Source organism: Ahaetulla prasina, chromosome 2 (genome assembly GCF_028640845.1).
Source record: "Ahaetulla prasina isolate Xishuangbanna chromosome 2, ASM2864084v1, whole genome shotgun sequence".
Lineage (NCBI taxonomy): Eukaryota > Metazoa > Chordata > Lepidosauria > Squamata > Colubridae > Ahaetulla > Ahaetulla prasina.
The window spans coordinates 130,904,106-130,922,947 of NC_080540.1; the positions used below are offsets into that span (position 1 = coordinate 130,904,106).

At 40.3% G+C, this 18,842-nt stretch overlaps 1 protein-coding gene and 1 non-coding gene across 2 annotated transcripts; one reads left to right on the plus strand and one right to left on the minus strand.

Annotated features, from left to right (window-relative positions):
• The first annotated feature begins 8,946 nt into the window (after positions 1-8,946).
• On the plus strand, positions 8,947-9,019 carry TRNAR-CCU (transfer RNA arginine (anticodon CCU)). Its single transcript has one exon. It is a non-coding gene; the product is annotated as a tRNA-Arg (tRNA).
• Positions 9,020-11,307: 2,288 nt separating this feature from the next.
• Positions 11,308-15,082, minus strand: MRPL58 (mitochondrial ribosomal protein L58). The gene is made up of 6 exons (XM_058169530.1): positions 14,849-15,082; positions 14,499-14,535; positions 13,314-13,373; positions 12,977-13,059; positions 11,902-12,071; positions 11,308-11,524 (listed from the first exon to the last, which is right to left on the minus strand). Exons 1-6 carry the CDS (start codon positions 15,035-15,037, stop codon positions 11,440-11,442), a joined length of 624 nt encoding a protein of 207 aa, XP_058025513.1. The 5' UTR covers positions 15,038-15,082; the 3' UTR covers positions 11,308-11,439.
• Between the last annotated feature and the right edge of the window lie 3,760 nt (positions 15,083-18,842).

Consider the following 18,842-nt stretch of genomic DNA (forward strand, 5'->3'; position numbering starts at 1 on the left):
AGGGAGGGGCAGGCCTGGATAAGTGCTGAGTCATGGAGCCACACCCCATGGCCTATATAAAGGATCTGTTTTTTGGCATTCCTTGAGTCAGGCAAAGTCTCATCTGGTTGTTGAAGTCACACCTTGGATTCATTCCTGCCTGCCCTGAGAACTCTGACAGGAATTTGGCAAAGCTGCAGAGGCTTCGTGGCCACACTTGATACAGACTTCCCAGACCCGGCTGTCAGAGGAGGAATGGGACACGACACCACCTGTTGTCTATTCCATGTGCGCAACAGCATGTGGAATTGACTGTCAAACAGTGTTGCTACCTAAGTGGACAGTTTGATTTCACAGAAGTGTGATTGATTTGGAGTTACATTGTGTTGTTTAAATGTTCCCTTTAATTTTTTGAGCAGTGCATAATTTATTATTTTAACACAATTGTAACCTGTAAATATAGTAGTTACAATTGTATATCTCGTTATCTAATGAATTATTATTCATATATATATGAATAATACACATACAGTATATCACAGAAGTGAGTACACCCCCTCATATTTTGTAAATATTTAAGTATATCTTTTCATGTGACAACACTGAAGAAACGACATTTGGCTACAATGTAAAGTAGTAAGTATACAGCTTGTATAACAGCGTAAATGTGCTCTTCCCTCAAAATAACGCAACACCCAGCCATTAATGTCTAAACTGGTGGCAACAAAAGTGATTACACCCCTTAGTGAGAATGTCCAAATGGGGCCCAAGTATTTGTTTTCAATCCCTGATGTCATGTGACTCATTAGTGGTACAAGGTCTCAGGTGTGAAGGTGTGTTAAATTTGGTGTTATCACTCTCACTCTCTCATACTGGTCACTGGAAGTTCAACATGGCACCTCATGGCAATGAGCTCTCTGAGGAGCTGAAAAAATGAATTGTTGCTCTACATAAAGATGGCCTAGGCCGGGGTCTGCAACCTTAAACACTCAAAGAGCCATTTGGACCTGTTTCCCACAGAAAAGAAAACACTGGGAGTCACAAAACCTGGATGGGCGTGGCCAACTCAACATCACTCCCACCCAGTCACATGAACTGCCCCAGCCAGGTGTTTTCTGGGTGTTTTCTGTGGGAAATGGGTCACTCTCTCTCTCGCTTTCTCTCTCTCTCACTCTCTTCTGTTTTTCTCTTTTTCCTCTCCATCTCCCTTCCCCTTTCTTTCTTTCTTTTTCTTTCTTCCCCTTTCTCTTCCTTCCTTCCTTTCTTTCTTTCCCTCCTTCCTTTCTTTCTTCCTCACCCCCTTCTTTCTGTTTCCCTCTTTTCCCTCTCTCTCATTCTCTCCCTTCAGCTCATTTCTCCCTCCCTCTCCCTTTCTTCCTTCTCTCTCTCATTTGTTTCTCTGTTTTTCCTCTCTTTCTCTCCCTCCATCATTTTCTCATTTCTTTCTTTTTCTCCCCTTTTCTCTCTTCATATCTCTCTCTCCACCCCTTCTTTCTCTTCCCCCCCTATCTCGTGTGTGTGTGTGTGTGTGTGTGTGTGCACGCTCCCTCTTGAACCAATTCCAAAACCAGACAAGAGTTGGGCTTTCTTTTCCTGATGTTCTTTCTTCTTCTTTGGGTGCTTTTTAACATATGATTTAAATCAAGAGTCATTTCAGGTTTCCAGTTAAACAAAGCTCTTTTGTCCCCTGCTATGGTTCCCTGTCGGCTGGCTGGATCACCCACCCCTTGCCCTCCCCTCCCAGTCACTCCTCATGTGGTCTGAGAAGGTAAGGGCAATGGCGGGGATGGTGAGTCACTCCAGATTCCAAAGCGGGAGGGAAGCGCCCCTGTACTTGCCTCTCAAGAGAGCAAGTTGCAAGTTGATTGCACTGGCCCGGCCTGGCTGCAGCTGATGCCGCTGCTCTCGCCACCTCCTTGGCCTGCTCACTGCTCTCACAGCACCTTGCACAGCACACTTAAATTTAACACGCTTCACAATAGGGGAGATGGTGTCCCCTCCTCCTCCTGGAGCCCATTACAACATGGCAGATTGGGCACAGCCGGGCCAAGCATGTCTCAGAATAGAGATCAAGTTGCATGTGTCCCCAAGCAACTGAGGTGTGCACAGCAGCAAGAAGTGCCGGAAGATTGGGAAGATTATCCACAAGATAAGAGGCAGGTACAGGGGTGCGTCCCTCCCACTCTGGAATATGGAGTGAGTCTCCATCCCCACCATCGCCCTTACTTCTCAAGCCATGCGAGGAGTGACTGGGAGGGGAGGGCGAGGGGTGGGGCCAGTCAGCCGACAGGGAGCCACAGCAGGGGGACAAAAGAACCGCTGTTCTGTCCCCCTCCCCACCTCACAAATAAGAACGCATGAGCGAGTGTCTAACAGTCATTTAATTTACAACCGACCTGAATTTCTTTTTGCGGATAAAAGACTTGGCAGCTGCTGTTCAAAGGCCTGCCAAGTTGCTTATCATGGGAGTCCACATGTCAGAAGCCGTTGCTGGGGCAGCCAAGAGTTCACAGAATAATTCCTTCACACAGTCCAGGCCTTAACTCAAAAACAACCAATCCGAAGTTCACACTTCGTAGTTTTTGTCCATCACAGGGGCTACGGAGCAACTCCACCTGCTTTTATCCCCTGTGGGGTGTTGCTCAGTGACTCAGCACTCTCTGGGCCTGCCACACCTCTTCCTTTGCTGCGCACGCTTCTCCTTCCTACACTGTCTGGGATCAATCCAGGATTGATCCTCCTCGTCCTCTATCTGTGGGGGTTCCTTCAAGAAGGACACCTTCTTCCTGGCCTTCCACTGGCACCTGAGGCATTGCCAGAAAGGAGGTACCTGGAGAGGGAGGCCTTGTCGGCTCCTCTCCCTCACTCTCAGAGTCATCCTCCTCCATGAGGACAGGCTCGGGAGCCGGAGTCAGAACAACCGCATGCGGCTCAGGATCCACACGTTGCCAGCACTCAGCCTAGGCTATTGCCAAGACCCTGAAACTGAGCTGCAGCAAGACCATACAGCAGTTTAACAGGACAGGTTCCACTCAGAACAGGCCTCGCCATGATCGTCCCAAGAAGTTGCGTGCCTGTGCTCAGCATCATATGCAGAGGTAGCCTTTGGGAAATAGACGTATGAGTGCTTCCAGCATTGCTGCAAAGGTTGAAGAGGTGGGAGTTCAGCCTGTCAGTGCTCAGACTATATGCTGCATGCTGCATCAAATTGGTCTGCAGGGCTGTCATCCCAGAAGGAAGCCCGCAAACGGTTTGCTTTAGACAAGCAGACTAAAGACATGGATTTCTGGAACCATGTCCTGTGGTCCGATGAGACCAAGATAAGCTTATTTGGTTCAGATGGTATTAAGCGCGTGTAGCGGTAACCAGGTGAGGAGTTCAAAGACAAGTGTGTCTTGCCTACAGTCAAGCATGGTGGTGGGAATGTCATGGTCTGGAACTGCATGTGTGCTGCCGGCACTGGGGAGCTACAGTTCATTGTGGGAACCATGAATGCCGACATGTACTGTGACATACTGAAACAGAGCACGATCCCCTCGCTTTGGAGATTGGGCCGAAGGGCAGTATTCCAACATGATAATGACCACAAACACACCTCCAAAACGACCATTGCCTTGCTAAAGAAGCTGAGGGTAAAGATGATGGACTGTCCAAGCATGTCTCCAGATCTAAACCCAGTTGAGCATCTGTGGGGCATCCTGAAATGGAAGGTGGAGGCGTGCAGGGTCTCTAACATCCAACAGCTCTGTGATGTCATCATAGAGGAGTAGAAGAGGACTCCAGTGGCAACCTGTGAAGCTCTGGTGACCTCTATGCCCAAGAAGGTTAAGGCAGTGCTGGAAAATAATGGTGGCCACACAAAATATTGATACTTTGGGCCCCATTTGGACATTATCACTTAGGGGTATACTCACTTTTGTTGCCACCAGTTTAGAATTAATGGCTGTGTTTTGTGTTATTTTGAGGGGACAGCACACTTATACTGTTATACAAACTGTATACTCACTATTTTACATTGTAGCCAACTGTCATTTCTTCAGTGTTGTCACATGAAAAGATAAACTGAAATATTTACAAAATATGAGGATGTATACTCACTTCTGTGATTCTGTATTCTAATACATATATATTCTAATATCTATCTATCTATCTATCTATCTATCTATCTATCTATCTATCTATCTATCTATCTAGATTTTTTAAAAAAATTACTAATTTATATGGACAAATATAATGAAATATGGGACTCATTTTTACAAAATATGGTAAGTTAAAAAAAAGAAAGCAATTCAGTAGTTAGATGACATCAATAGATGACATCATCTTCAAATCCACAACAGGAAGATGCCTTGTTATGCATTCCAGGAACAAATGAATGGATGGTTCATCCTTGCCCTTGCAACCTCTATTTATATCACTTGTTCCAACTCGGAGGTTTTCCTGGTTCTTTCATGTCTTCTCTGGCAAATTTTATTGATATCAGGTTGGGCCAAGGACCTGCCCCATTCCTATTGGCTACTGGAGACTGCTATGACTACATTTCCATCAAGTGTCACTTTTCAGGACCAGCTATCTATTTTTTGGGCCAAAGAACCATATCCTTCATGTCTCCTGCTGACCCTGTTTACTAGGACTGGGGGGATGGCAAGAGAAGCTAGTGTAGCTGGGGTAGGGGAAAGTGGCTCTTTGCCAGCCAGCTATTCCTTTGAGGCATTCTGTGGAATTGGAGATATATTGGAAAATAGTCTTTAGCCACTCCTCCATACAGGTAAAGCTGTACATCTAGCCCTGATAGTTGCCCTTACAGCAACACCTGATCAGTGGCGATGGTGTCTACAATTCTGTACCTGTCCAGTGGTCTTTCAGGAGTGTACAAGAAATAAAAAAGAGGTAGGGTTTTCTGCTGTCAGTGCCGTTACAGTTATGAGAAGATTGATAGATTTTCTGCCCTAATTTCTCCAATCCAATATGTTCTCTCCTCTCACTCCACCCCACCCCACCCTTCCCTTACCATCCCCTCCTCTTCCTTCTGTTAGCTCAGGGGTGTCAAACTCAAGGCCCGGGGGCCGGATTCAGCCTGTGGGGTACTTAGATCTGGCCCACGGGGCTGCCCTGGAAACAGTGAAGGATCAGCCCGCGGTGCTTTTGCCAGTGAAAATGGGATCCCGAGCTCCATTTTCAGCTGCCATGGCCTCCTGCAATCCTCTGCCAACACCATTTTTGCTGGCAGAGTGCTTGGGCCCCTACTGGCGCCTCAGACAGGAGGGACATCAAGATCGCCACGCCCACCTGGCCACGCCCCTCCCACCAAGGTCAAACACAACCCTGATGCGGCCCTCAGTGAAATTGAGTTTGACACCCCTGTGTTAGCTGAAGACTGCTTCTGCCCCACCCCACTCTATGGGGAAAGGGGAGTGAGGCAGAACTATCTCTTTGGCTCACGGTAATGCAGCCCAGCAAGACAAAAGGGGGAGCAGTTCCCCTGCTGTCTGTTCTCCATCTACAGAGCCACCATTCTGTGGGGTGGAGATGGGATCAGAGGACTGAGAGCAGAGCTCTATTCTGCCATCAAGAATTGGCACCAGTCCTCCAACCTGCCTTTTTCTTACATCCCAGCATACTTCCCTGCTGCTCTTCCACAGGAACTTTGATGCTCCTAGGCCCGTGATGGCGAACCTATGGCACGCGTGTCAGAGGTGACACGCAGAGCCCTCTCTGCTGGCACATGTGCCATCACCTCAGGTGAGTTCTCTGTGGTGTTTCTTTCGTGAGCTTCTGTTTCCCTGCAAACAATGAAACAGAAGCTCATGAAAGAAAAAGATCTTACCTCTTGCCGGGTTGCCAGTGTTGAGATGCCCCGCCTCATGCAGGCCAGCTGGTCTTCGGGTCTCTGCTGTGCATGCGCACGTTTGCTTATATCTATATTCACACATCTGTACACCTGCACATCCACGCATGCACATTTGTGCATGCACACTTTCCCCCATGCGCACATTTGCATATGTGCAAGTTTGTGCATGTCCACACATGCGCACGTTCACATGTGCCGCACCTTTCAGTATGGGCATGCGTGCGAGTGCACAGTTTTGGTACTTGGTATCTAAAAGGTTTGCCATCACTGTCCTAGGCAGAAGAATCCTTTAATTCCTTTATTAGCTGAGAGACACATTCTGCCGTGCCTAGTCCTACTAGGAAGATGTCAGGCATATTTTGCTGACAACTTCCTCCCTCAGAGTCTGGAAGAAGGCACAAGAGTCTCAGAGAATCCTTGACCCGATATTAATCAATACTGAACATAATTTTGGGAAATTGAAGTAGCAGGAGAAGTGGGGGAAAGTGACCATGTCATGCTAATGTTCTTAATTTTAAGGGAAAGAAAATTAAGTGTAATCAAATATATTTTGGACTAAAGCAGTAGATTATGCATAAAGTCCCAATAATAATAAATACTGTAGGATCTCAGGACAAGAGCACTAAAAAGATGCTCCAGATGGATAGGAGCACCTAAAGAATAAGATAGCAATAGCATTTAGATTTATATTCCGCTTCATAGTGCTTTATAGCCCTCTCTAAGGGGTTTACAGATTCAGCATATTGCCCCCAACAATCTGGGTCCTCATTTTACCCACCTCAGAAGGCTGAGTCAAGCCTGAGCTGGTGAGATTTGAACTGCCAAACTGCAGCTAGCAGTCAGCTGAAGCAGCCTGCAGTACTGCACTCTTAACCATTGCACTATTTCTGCTCTATAAAAGATACTCAAAGCATAATTCTAAACAATTCCCATTGAGGGAAAATGGAGGACAGCTAAGGCCATTATGGCTTTTCCTCCACCCCCGTCCCCAATGAATAAGAATGAAGAGAATAAAGGACATATTCAGGAAATGGAAAAAGAGCCAAGTACAACCAGCAACTGTAGAACAGATATCAGCAAAGTGGATGTTTAAAATGCTAGGGTTAGTGAAAGGAAATAAGAATAAATCCTACTTTTTCAGATATTTCAAAAAGAAAAGAAAGAGCAAACATTCCACACCTGGTCAATAAATGGAGCAAAATGTTAAGCAGTAACTGTAGTGAATGCAGTCTTCTTACCAGCTGACAGGGTCAGACAATACACTAGCATTGGATATGATAGCACTCTTCAAATATCTGAAAAGATATCACACAGGAGAAGTCAAAATTTGTTCACCCCACCCCACCCGAGAGTGCAAAAACAATGGATTTAAATTTCAGAAAGGCAGACTCTAGCTGAATGTTAGGGGAAAAAAAATTCTAAGAATAAGAGAAATTTGACAATAGGGCCGACAAAATTTGACAAAATTTGACAAAAGATAGCCGATGGGCTATCTTTTTTTGAAAGTATTCATAGAAACATAGAAAACTGACAGCAGAAAAAGATCCTGTGGTCCATCGAGTTTGTTCTTTCAGTTTTTTGTTTGCTTGTTTGTTTTGGTTTTCTTTTAAATTTTGTTTTAACTGTTTTTATTTTTTTTTAATAAAAAATAATTCAGAGCAGTGGTGAAATCTGAACCGGTTTTACTACCAGTTTGCTGGCTGCGCAGTGCACACCACACACCAAATGCGAGGTGTGCACGCATGCAGTGCACGCCAAAAGGAGGCATGGGTGTGTGTGTGATCAGCTGTGGCGCGCAATCTTTTTTTTAACTTTTAAAAGCATTTTTGTAGAACCTATTTGGCTGAATAGGTTGTAAAAAAATGCTTTTAAAAGTAAAAAAAAGGCTCTGATGATTGCGTGGCTCAGCTGTGATCATCAGAGCCTTTTTTTTACCTTTTAAAAGCATTTTTAACAACCTATTCCTACCATTTGGGTGGGAAAAGCGAGCCTGCTGGAAAGAAGTGGCAAGCGGGCAAGCGGGCGACCGGGCGATTGGGTGGGCATGAGTGGGGGGTGGCAGGGATTTTTGCTACGGGTTCTCCGAAGCACCTGCCGCCATCGCTACTGCATTGGCCAATCTGGTCCAAACCGGGAGCATTTCACCCCTGAGGCAGAAGCTACACAGATTTTGATTCTATTCTGTTCAGCAGGCTGGACCTGATAGCTACTATAAATGTAAAGCTCTGGGAACTGTTTCCATAGCAGAACCTGTGAAAAGAATCTGAATGTTATACAGAAGTTATATATAAGCCAGCATTGTGATGCAGCTGCTGAAATAACAAATGCCACCTTGAGGTGCATATTCAGGGTTGTAGAATCCAGATTACAGGGAGGATCGGTTCCACCTTAATCTGGCTGGTTACCCCATTTAGAGCCAAACAGCTATGTCTGATTCTGGGCACCACTGTTCAAAAAAAGGAGAGTGACAAATTGGAGCATATTCAGAAAAGGATAACCAAGTTAATGACATTTCTGAAAATCTTAATTTGTTGCAGAATTTAGGGAACCCAATTTGAAAATCCTTGCTCTGATGGATCCTGCACAGAGCAGGGGATTGGGCTAGATGTCCTTTAAAATCCCTTCAAAGTTTATGATTTAATAAATAGTAGCTTTCAAACTTGGCATCTTTTAAGATGTGTGGACCATCCGCATCTTAAAGATGTCCAGTTCTGTAAAGTGAATTGTCTGAGACCCCTTGTGATATCCTCTCTCATACTTTTAAGAGCAGTTTCCAGCAAGCTAAAGGTTCCAGATTTAGAGTTGTACTGTACAATTCCCATGAGCAGCCAATTTGGCCATTCAGCCTGCAGGGTAAGAATTCTTGAAATCCCACAAACTTGGAGAGCATTAAACTAAGGGGGGAAAAATGAGAATTGTGATAGATTATACAAACAACATTTAAATGCAAAAAAACCTCACACCTCAGATAATAGTATAAAAGAAGTAAACTCCATCCTGCACTCTAATTATCACTTTGTACGAATGGAACAAAAAATATTAACACCCAAAACTGAAGAATGAACAATCGGATATTACAGAGTTAAGTATAAACGTAAGCAGCTTTTTCTCCCGTAGCCCCAGTGGCCTAATGGATAAGGCACTGGCCTCCTAAGCCAGGGATTGTGGGTTCGAGTCCCATCTGGGGTGGAAGATTTACTTTTAGGCGTGATGTTTTTAAATTGCTGTTTTCTATTGCTTGTGAATATTTAAATTGCTCAATTTTCCTTCTGTTATTACGAATATTTCTGCCGATTTTTTTACTTCAGCATGACAGCGATTTAACGTATAAGGATGTTCTTCGACTCCACACTTCGGTGGGAGGGGGCAGGAGGCACACTCGAAAAACGTGCCTAATATCTCGTCGTTGTCATACCGCAGGGTTTAAATTTGACCCTGTCAATATTTAGTTACTTGCTCCAGGTGCTTGAACGTATCAGTTTCGAAATAGAACTGACTAAGCTTCCTGCGTTTTATGAAATATGGGCTGATTGGATCGAGAGTCATTTTCATCCGAAAAAAAATGAAGCTCTTTATCCCCACCTAGTGGCAAGTGGGAATTATTGCCAAGCTGGGACTAAGCAAGAGGCTAAAATGTTTGCAACTTGGTATTAGCCCAGAATGGCTGGGCTGAAATATATACATGCCCTTCCCGAATTGTGTACATTCAAAGAATAGATGCTTAGATGCACTTTCATCACTGGATGAATTTTTCTCTCAAACAATAAAAATAGGCGTATTTAGTAAATGTCTCTTGCAAGTACATCTTGCTTGCAGCATTTATAAAAGTTTTAAAACTCATCTGTTTTGCACACTTTTAAATGACGGCTTTTGTTGAGGGTGCTGCTATTTTTACTTTGTTTTGCTGCGATTGCTGTGGAAATACTACAATTTTCTCTATTTCGGTTTTGTCTGCAGATTCTGGAGATTCAAATTTACTCCATTTATTGCATTTTACACTTGTATTTTGTTCAATGTTCTGGCCCTCTCAAGATGATTTCTAAACATAGTTTATATAAAAAAGTATTTTGTTAGTATTTGTGTATAAAAATTAAATATTAAGGAACTGCTCCATTTATCCTCATCTTACTATGAGGCATTTGTGGAAAGGAAATAGGTAACCTTTGCCAAGTCCAGTTGTATTATTGTTTTTAATTAATAAAAAGAAATAGGAGAAACTAAACACCTGTGCCTTATTGGATCCTTGTTTCAGTGATATTTCCTTACCTAACTAGAGAAACAGAACGACCATGAAAAAGAAAAAAAAAAACCCACATACACAGACACACACACACAAGCAGGCATTACTGAATACAAGCAGGTCACCAGAGGCCCCTGGGCAGGGACTACTTAAAATGGATGGGCTGGCAGGAGCCATTATGGAACCAGGGGAAGCAGGGAGTGCTCTGAAGTACAAAATCCCTGGGATTGCTTAATTGCGCTTCTCAGGAGAAAAAAACAGCAGGAGCGACTTAGACGAATGACTTGTGACCTTTCTTGCCTGCTTCCTCATTGACTTTCCCTGTGACAACCTGCCAGGGAGCATTGAAAATGGTGGCCATGTGACTGCAGCTGACTATGGCAATGGAGCAATGCGGAATCAGAAACAACTTTCAATCCCATAGAAGTTATAGGTCCTGAATTTTTAACACTTTTTAAAGTTAGCTCATTTGAAGTACGTTGATTCAAAAATGGTTGCTGTTTCACCAATTGAAGGTTACAAACAGACCAACAGGAGAGTGTTAGTTGTATATAGATACATGAATGGCTCTTCTAATTAGGCATAGTGGAACAAGTGTATGAAGTAGCAGGTGCTGGTTTTCTGAACTAATTTTCTTCCTTCCCCCCTCCCTCCCTCTCTTCCCAGACAAGACGAGATCACCCACAAATGCTACAGACAACTGCTGTACATGAAGAGACAACAAGATAGCTGTCTCTGGTGGGTTTAGAGTTCCTGAGATTTCTGCAGTTACTACCTAAACATTTTGAAGCATTTCTTTCACAAGCGTATACTTTAATATTGCAATCAGCTATACAGGTAGTCATTGACTTATAACAGTTCATTTAGTGACTGTTCAAATTTCCATGCACTGAAAAAAATGGACTTATGGTCGTTCTTCACACGATCCTTGCAGCATCCCCATGATCACGATCAAAATTCAGGCACTTGGCAATTGACTCACAAGTTGTAGTGTCCCAGGGAAGTCAGTCAATGGGGAAGTCAAATGCACTTAACAACTGTGGCCCTAATTTAACAAGTGCAGTAATTCACTTAACAACTGTGGCAAGAAAGGTTGTAAAATGAAGCAAAGCTCACTTAATAACTATCTTGCTTGGCAACAGAAATGTTGGGCTCAATTGTGGTTGTAAGTCAAGGACTACCTGTATATTCAGCCGCCATTACTAATATTATAGATGTAATTAAACATCCGTTCCTATTTCAAGGGCAAATTTGATGACATAGTTTTTTTATTTTAATGTAAAGAACACAAGAAATTTCTCTTTTCCATCTAGAAAATAGAAGAGTCCAAAGAATATGTCTTTGCATTATTTATGTCTCCAAAAGATGTTCAGTCATAGTCCACTTGTCTACTTTGCTTCAAAGAAGATCGTGCTTTTTTTTGTCGGAGGCGTTCTCTGTTCATCTTCTCCACCCTAAAGCAAACAGATGTAGAAAATGACATTTAAGTGGTTGTAAGTTAATTCTGGATTCTTACCCTTTTAGGACAAATGTTAACAAACAAATGTTGTATTTGCTTCTCTAACTAAAATTAAGAAAAATGAAGAACTAGACTGTCTTATTTATTATGAGGTATTAAACTGTAGATACTCAGTGACACCACAAGTCTTTTCTGAAACTGCCTAATGTGATTATGCTGAATAATGAGAGAGAAGTTGTTCTTGTTTTAATTACAAATGGCTCCATCTTGGCCTAAGGGAGCATCAGCTGAGAATCCTGGTGTATATGCATCATGTTTGTATGTTCAAAGGAATTCTAATTCAGTCACCTGTTATTTTTCTCTCAAATTTACCTTTTTCTGATCATCTCAGCAGTTTCTTCAGATATAACATGAGGACTCATAGTGGATTCTGCAATCATGTTCCTGATCTTCTGTAAGCAGTCTGCCATATTCCTCAACTGATAGCGACTCACTTCAGAAGTGATTATTAGCTCTCCCAATTTATTGATCCTATGTTTTTGCTGGGAAATAAAGCATGTTATTATTTATTGTATTTATTTTTCACATTTCTAAACTTACATCTCCCTTAAAGAGGGAGCATATTTATATAATTTTTTATTCTCTGAAAAACAGGTTTCTATTATCAAAATATGATTTTTAAAGTCACCATGTAAACTGTAGTGGTTAAAATTACATAATGTTACACAATAATGAAGATTTTATGATCCCACTAAGCCAAAATCAAGCAAGCCATATTAAGGATTAAAGTAAAGTGTGAAACCAATCATTCCCTATATTTGTGGACAAATTATATTTTTATTTTAGCAACAAATAATTCATCTTGTTTGAAAATTTGGGATTGGACCTTCTTATTTGGAAATATTTTGCCCCCAATTTCTATCTGAAACCATTTAAAGCAGTTCTTTGACACTGGAACCTGTCTGCTAAATTGTAGGAGGCCAGTCATTCTTTGAGATAAAAGGAAATAAAGAAGTAATACAATTTTGCATATAACTTCATATTCTTACATAATTCTGAGTTTTTCAACTAAAGAGAGAGGTAAAATGTTTCTACTAAACAATCATATAAAGAATATCATTAACAGAATTATCAACCACTGACCTAGTAAATGCCTCCTATTTTCAGTGATTCCTAACATCATGTCTTTTACCAGGCTTTTACTTATTATTTCAGAGTGGTTGTAAAAAAAAAAGAATTTAAATTTCATAATGGGATAAAGCAATTTTTAAGATCTATCTTCTGATGTTATAAGTTTATGGATTTATATTTTGCTACACAACCTCTGGATGGTCCATATTTTTTATGTAGGAAATTTTGTGCAAGAATTTTTGCAGGAAATTGGAAAACTAAGTGTATGCTACTTAGCAAACTATCTCAAAAGGGGAAAATAAAATTTGAGAATTACCAGCACTGCCATTTTTTGTCGCACTTCTTCGGAGATCCAGTCTGCTGATGCCAAATGGAATCGGACTTCCGCTTTTGAATTCACTGGGTGTGAAAAGAAGAAATAAATAACTACTCTGCAGGGTAAAGAGTTATGCAGCTTGGAAGGGCCTACTTTTTCCTCCCAATTTATTGATAAGTGTGCTGCTCATGACTACTTGATCTTATTTGTCAAATTTCTAGGCTGCCCAACTCCAAAATCCATACCTTAATTTTATTGTAGGAAGTATCATTAATGTCAATGGGATTTGTTCTCAAGTAATACATGTATATGTAGTCAGAATTTGTTTTGTTTTTACCTTTATTCACATTCTGGCCTCCTGGGCCACTGCTCCGTGAATAGGATACAGACAAACGACCTGGAAATCCAAAAAATGAAACCATGAAAAAGGATTGAAAAGATACCCATTTATGCTCTAAGTATATTTAAAAGAGAAGTAGGAGTAGTTAACAAATACAGGTAGTCTTCAACTTATGACAATTGAGTCCAAAATTTATGTTGCTAAATGAGAAATTTGTTAACTGAGTTTTGCCCCATTTTATAACTTTTCTTGCCCCATTTGTTAAGTGAACCATTGCAGTTGTTAAATTAGTAACACTTGTTAAGTGAATTTGGTTTTCCCATTGACTTTGCTTGTCAGAAGGTTGTCCTGATCCCAGGACAGTGCAACCATCATAAATATGCGTCAGTTGTCAAGCGTCTGAATGTCAATCATGTGACCAAGGGGATGCTGTAATAGTCATAAGTGTGAAAAATGGTCATAAATCACTTGTATATCTTTGAAAGGTCACTAAGTGAAGTGTTGTAAGTCGAGGAGTACTTGTATTGGCATTTGGAAAACTGTATTAAGAATAGATAGTCTCTTAGAATATAGTATTGCCCATAAAGCCATTTTTAGGAATATTTTCACAATTAAAAATAATTCTTCTTTTGCTGAAGGTTTTTTTTAATGCTGTTTTTTCAAAACCAATTTTATTAAGAATTTTTGAAAGATTAAAAACTAACAGAAATAAATATAGATTAAATAAAAGAAATAGAAAAAAAAGAAAAGAAGAGTTCAAGTGTATAAGTAAGAAAGTCCATTAGGGGTTTCCAGTCAGGAATAAAACATAGATAATGTCTTTTCTCTAATCAAGTAAGTCAATTTAGCCATTTCAGCAAACCCTAACATCATCATCGTCGTCAGCATCATCATCTTTATCATCACCATCCATTCCTCCATTGTGGGTAGAGTCAAGTTATTTCATCTTTATGCATATTTATTTTAAAAAATTATATTGCCATCTACTCACACATGGCCATTGACCCTTCTGTGCAATAATCCATCCTTTCTAAAAAAATATTCTGATTTTCAGTATATGCCAATGTACACCTATTTGGGACCAAATTTACACTCATTTATAAAGCAGATAGGAAGAGATAAAATACATTAAGGAAATATCTCTGGGAAAGTCAAGGCATTTTGCTTATGTTCTGGACTCACCCACAGGAATCTCTGGAATTGTCTGGCTTGCCAAATCCTGTAACACAGATGCATATTGTTGAGCACGGCAAATTATTACTGTTGCAAATATTGTATAATAAATTTATCTTATTAAAAGAAAAGTAATAAAAATAAGACCACATGCAGAGCCTGTTTGGAATACATACAAGCACCAGAGTCCTAAGCCATCTGTTTTATTTTATTTCTCCTACTTTTTACTTACTATGTTTGCTCCTCTCACCCAATTTCACAGCAATGCATACATCATCAGATTCTATTCTAAGTTAACTGCTACTAATCTGGTGCTAAACTGCTACCAAACATTTCCTTTCGGACCTCCGAATCCCAACCTTCGCAGTGTCGGCTTCCCTTTCCTGCGGCTGATAGAGTTGGTCCAAACTGTATGCACTTCGGAATTGAGAATCGAAAGCCGGGCGACCTAAAGCAAAACCTCGAAGCGGAATTTTCCTGAATGTCTCCCAGAAGAGCAGCCACTGAACCGGCATTCGCCGAAAGCAGCACAGCGAAGGTGCCGCCATCTTGAGGTGCGGCGATCGCTTCTATAACGAAGCCGGCTGGAGTCTGCTTCCTATCATCGGCGTTCCGTGAAAATATTGTTCCGGGGTAGGAATGTCATGGAGGGGATCAACGCGGTTTCCTTTTATGTATAAGTATTACTTATTTGCTTAGGTATGTTTAAATATTACACTGTTTTCGCTCAGAACCATAAAATGCTTGGCTCTGTAGAAATGCTTGTGATTTAAGTATTAGTTCCTAATAATGTTTCCGCGCAAGCATAATTCTTAGCAAAACAGCAGAGGACTGAGCTACAAATTACATTAACATAAGAGGCTGAATATAGATCGGATTTCAGATGCCACGGGATTAAGGTTACAAAAAGATTTACAAGGGAGTGAGTCCCACTAAATACACAAGCAGGAAAAAAAAAACATTAATTAACGAGCAGAGTTTTCATTTATTATATTTGTGTTTGACAGAGTTGGCTGAAAAACTATACCATCTGTTTACAAGAACTTTGATATCAAATATTTTTATTATGCAAAAATGAAAAATATTTTTAAAAAATATTTTTTAAGAATTATTTTAAATTTCGTTTTTAAAAATTATTTTCATTTATACATGAATTTTTATAGATAATTGCAAATTCAGAACAGATACATTCTTGTACATAAGAAAATATATTATTATTATGATTTTTAAAATAAAATAAAATAAAAATCAAACTTTTAAAAATTAAGACAATCCTTTGATGTACTACTATATGATTGGTTTTCTGCAAGCCACTAGGTTCCAGAACATCAGTAACTAGGATTGCTTGGAACTTCTATTATGAGGAAGTTACCGGTATGTTATTCATAGAACTCTTACTAAACTAATTAAGATAGAACACAGTAGTCCCTCAACTTGCGACTACAATTGAGCCCAAAATTTATGTTGTTAAGTGAGTTTTGCCCCATTTTATGACTTTTCTTGCCACATTTGTTAAGTGAATAACTGCAGTTGTAAAATTAGTAACACGATTGTTAAGTGAATATGGTTTCCCCAATCACTTTGCTGAAGGTCGCAAAAGGGGATTACATGATTCTGGCACACTGCAACCGTAATAAATGTGAGTCAGTTGTCAGGCATCCGAATGTAAATCACATGACCATGAAGATGCTACAATGGTCATAAGTGTGAAAAATGGTCATAAGTCACTTTTTTCAGTGCCATTGTAACTTATAACTTGTTGTAAGATGTCCTCTATATGGGATTGCACTTGAAGAGCACTTGGAAGCTGCAGATGGTTCAGAATGAAGTCATGTGAGCAGTTTTGGACATTTCTCAATACATTCATAAACTGCTCTGCAAGCTGCATTAGCTTCCAATGATTTTCTAGGTGCAATCCAAGATGCTGGTTATCACCTATGAAGTGCTATGTGGCATAGCACTAGGCTTTTTCAGGACTCCCTGTTTCTCATGATCTTTGCTCGCCCCACCACGTCTAGGAGGGAGGATATGCTTTGGGTCCCTTCCATTGAGCAATCTAATCTAGTTACGCCTTCTCTGTGGCAGTACCTGCCTTGTGGACAGTATCATCCTGGAGATCCAGACAGACCAGGCTCAGTTGGCATTTTGTAAATCATTAAAGATCTGGAGCAGGAAGTTAGGAGAGTTCTCTCGGTTAATGTTTTTTCTTATAAACTGGTATTTTTGTAACATTCAACATTATAGTTTGGATTAATTAAATTGTTGGCTTTAATTTTGCATGGCACTGAAAGTCACCGTTATAAGCTGTCAGGCCATATAAATTTTATTGATCAAGTAAAATACTTTTGAAGTAATGCACCTGTGCTATATTAATGATTTTTGTTGCTGCAAATTACATTTTTATGTATCCAGTAATTTTGGAGGGCTGGAAATTCAGGAAGTTTGGGAGCATATTGTAGATGCATTCACAAAAAAGGCAGACCCTGGAGACTTGCCTATTATTTAAAAACATTGGCATAGTGAGTTTGGTTGATCATGAAATTCCCATTTCTCTGAAAGCAAACTAGGCACCCAGAATGGTTTATTGCTTCAGTGGGAACTTTGTGGGATTCAAAGGTATTGTTGCAAATAAATGTAATGCTAGAGGCTATGCTTTGATGTAAAGGTTATCAGACTTTTCCCCCCTTTTTTCTTTTTTGCTAAAAAAATCTTGAAACAAGGTGAATAGGGATCCTGGAGGACATCAAAGAAAGCAGTTAAAAGTACTGATGCCAAACTTACCATTTTGCCCACTCTTGACATAATGTTATACCAGTGTTTTTCAGCAAAAAGAAATATGTTCCAATGAATTAATGAAAGAGTTATTTGAAATCAGCATCATTAGACTGAACACTTTTAAGGTTGAAGCCAGCCAGGTTTATGCAATTGCGTATTAACGGTACAATTTCAGAGGATGTTCTAAATAAATAAAGATATGCCAGAAGCTTAGAATTAGGTCTCTCTCATTGAATTCAATAGTTTATTCCCAGATACAATAAAACACTGAAAATTAATCGTTCTTTTATATATTGCCTTTTGAATGGAGATTTCTAGAGTGCAAACATCATGTGAGACATGCATATTTTAATGTATTTAACTAAGACTACATTCAACCAAAAAGCTTAATGACCTATGTCACATTTTTCCAAATGTTTTGTCCAGTCCTACGTTACAGGAATATTATGCAGAATATGCCTATGATACGACCTAGCTCCCTTAATGCAGCTTATATTTTCACTGCACCATATACTTTATTGATCAGGAATATATAGGACACTGAAGCTTTAAATAGGGCAAAGAGGAAAACAGTTTCTAATGAGTGCCATAGCATCTTCCCCCCTTCCTATTCTGCTGAACTTGTAATTTTAATTTAGCATTTAATTTAGTATATGGTATAGTATAGTAATCTATTAACAATGGTTGCCTTTGGCTCCTAAAACTAAGTAAGTAACAAAATTTTAAAGATAGTAGGATGAGGCAGGAATTATTCTGTTCTTAAGAGGACAAAAATAGAAGTTACTTAGGCAGAGGGTACAGAACGTGTGTGCTAAGGATTTTGGCAGCAACATTGTGAAAAGGTGATAAACTGCAAAAATTTTGAGACATATTTTGAACAGGAAACCTATTCAATCTTTCCAGATCCCAACCAAATTGAAGGTGCTGGATTTAAAAAATTTTTTTGCTGCACTTATAGATTGCCCTACGAGAATGTAGCTCTTCCAAGTACAGGTATTCTTCAACTTACGATCACAATTGAGCCCAAAATTTTTGTTGCTAAGCAAGTCATTTATTGAGTTTTGCTCCCATTTCACCACCTTTCTTGCCTTGGTTGTTGTGAATCACTGCTGTTGTTAACAAGGTTGTTAAATGAATCTGGCTTCCCCATTGACTTTGCTTGTCAGAAAGTTGCAAAAGGGAATCGCATGACCCCAGGACACTGCAACCATCATAAATACGAACTGGTTGTCAAGCATCTGAATGTAAATCAGATGGCGATGGGGATGCTGCAATGGCTGTGTGAAGAATGGTCTTATGGCACTTTTTTCAGTGCCACTGTAACTTTGAACAATCACTAAACAAACTGTTGTATGTTGAGGACTACCTGTACTTACATCAAATCTATTATTTGTAATTTCTGTTATTGACTGGGTGTAATAGCAAGTAGTTTGGAGTGATCAAATGCTTAAAGCAGGGGTCTCCAACCTTGGTCCTTTTAAGCCTTGTGGACTTCAACTCCCAGAGTCCCTCAGCCAGCAAAGCTGGCTGAGGAACTCTGGGAGTTGAAGTCCACAAGCCTTAAAGGGACCAAGGTTG

Coding starts and splice junctions, on each gene's coding strand:
- MRPL58 (XM_058169530.1), bottom strand. CDS start 15,037: ATGGCGGCACCTTCGCTGTGCTGCTTTCGGCGAATGCCGGTTCAGTGG. Junction 14,536..14,848: donor GGGAAGCCGACACTGCGAAG/GTTGGGATTCGG, acceptor TCTGTGTTACAG/GATTTGGCAAGCCAGACAAT. Junction 13,060..13,313: donor AGGCCAGAATGTGAATAAAG/GTAAAAACAAAA, acceptor TTTCACACCCAG/TGAATTCAAAAGCGGAAGTC.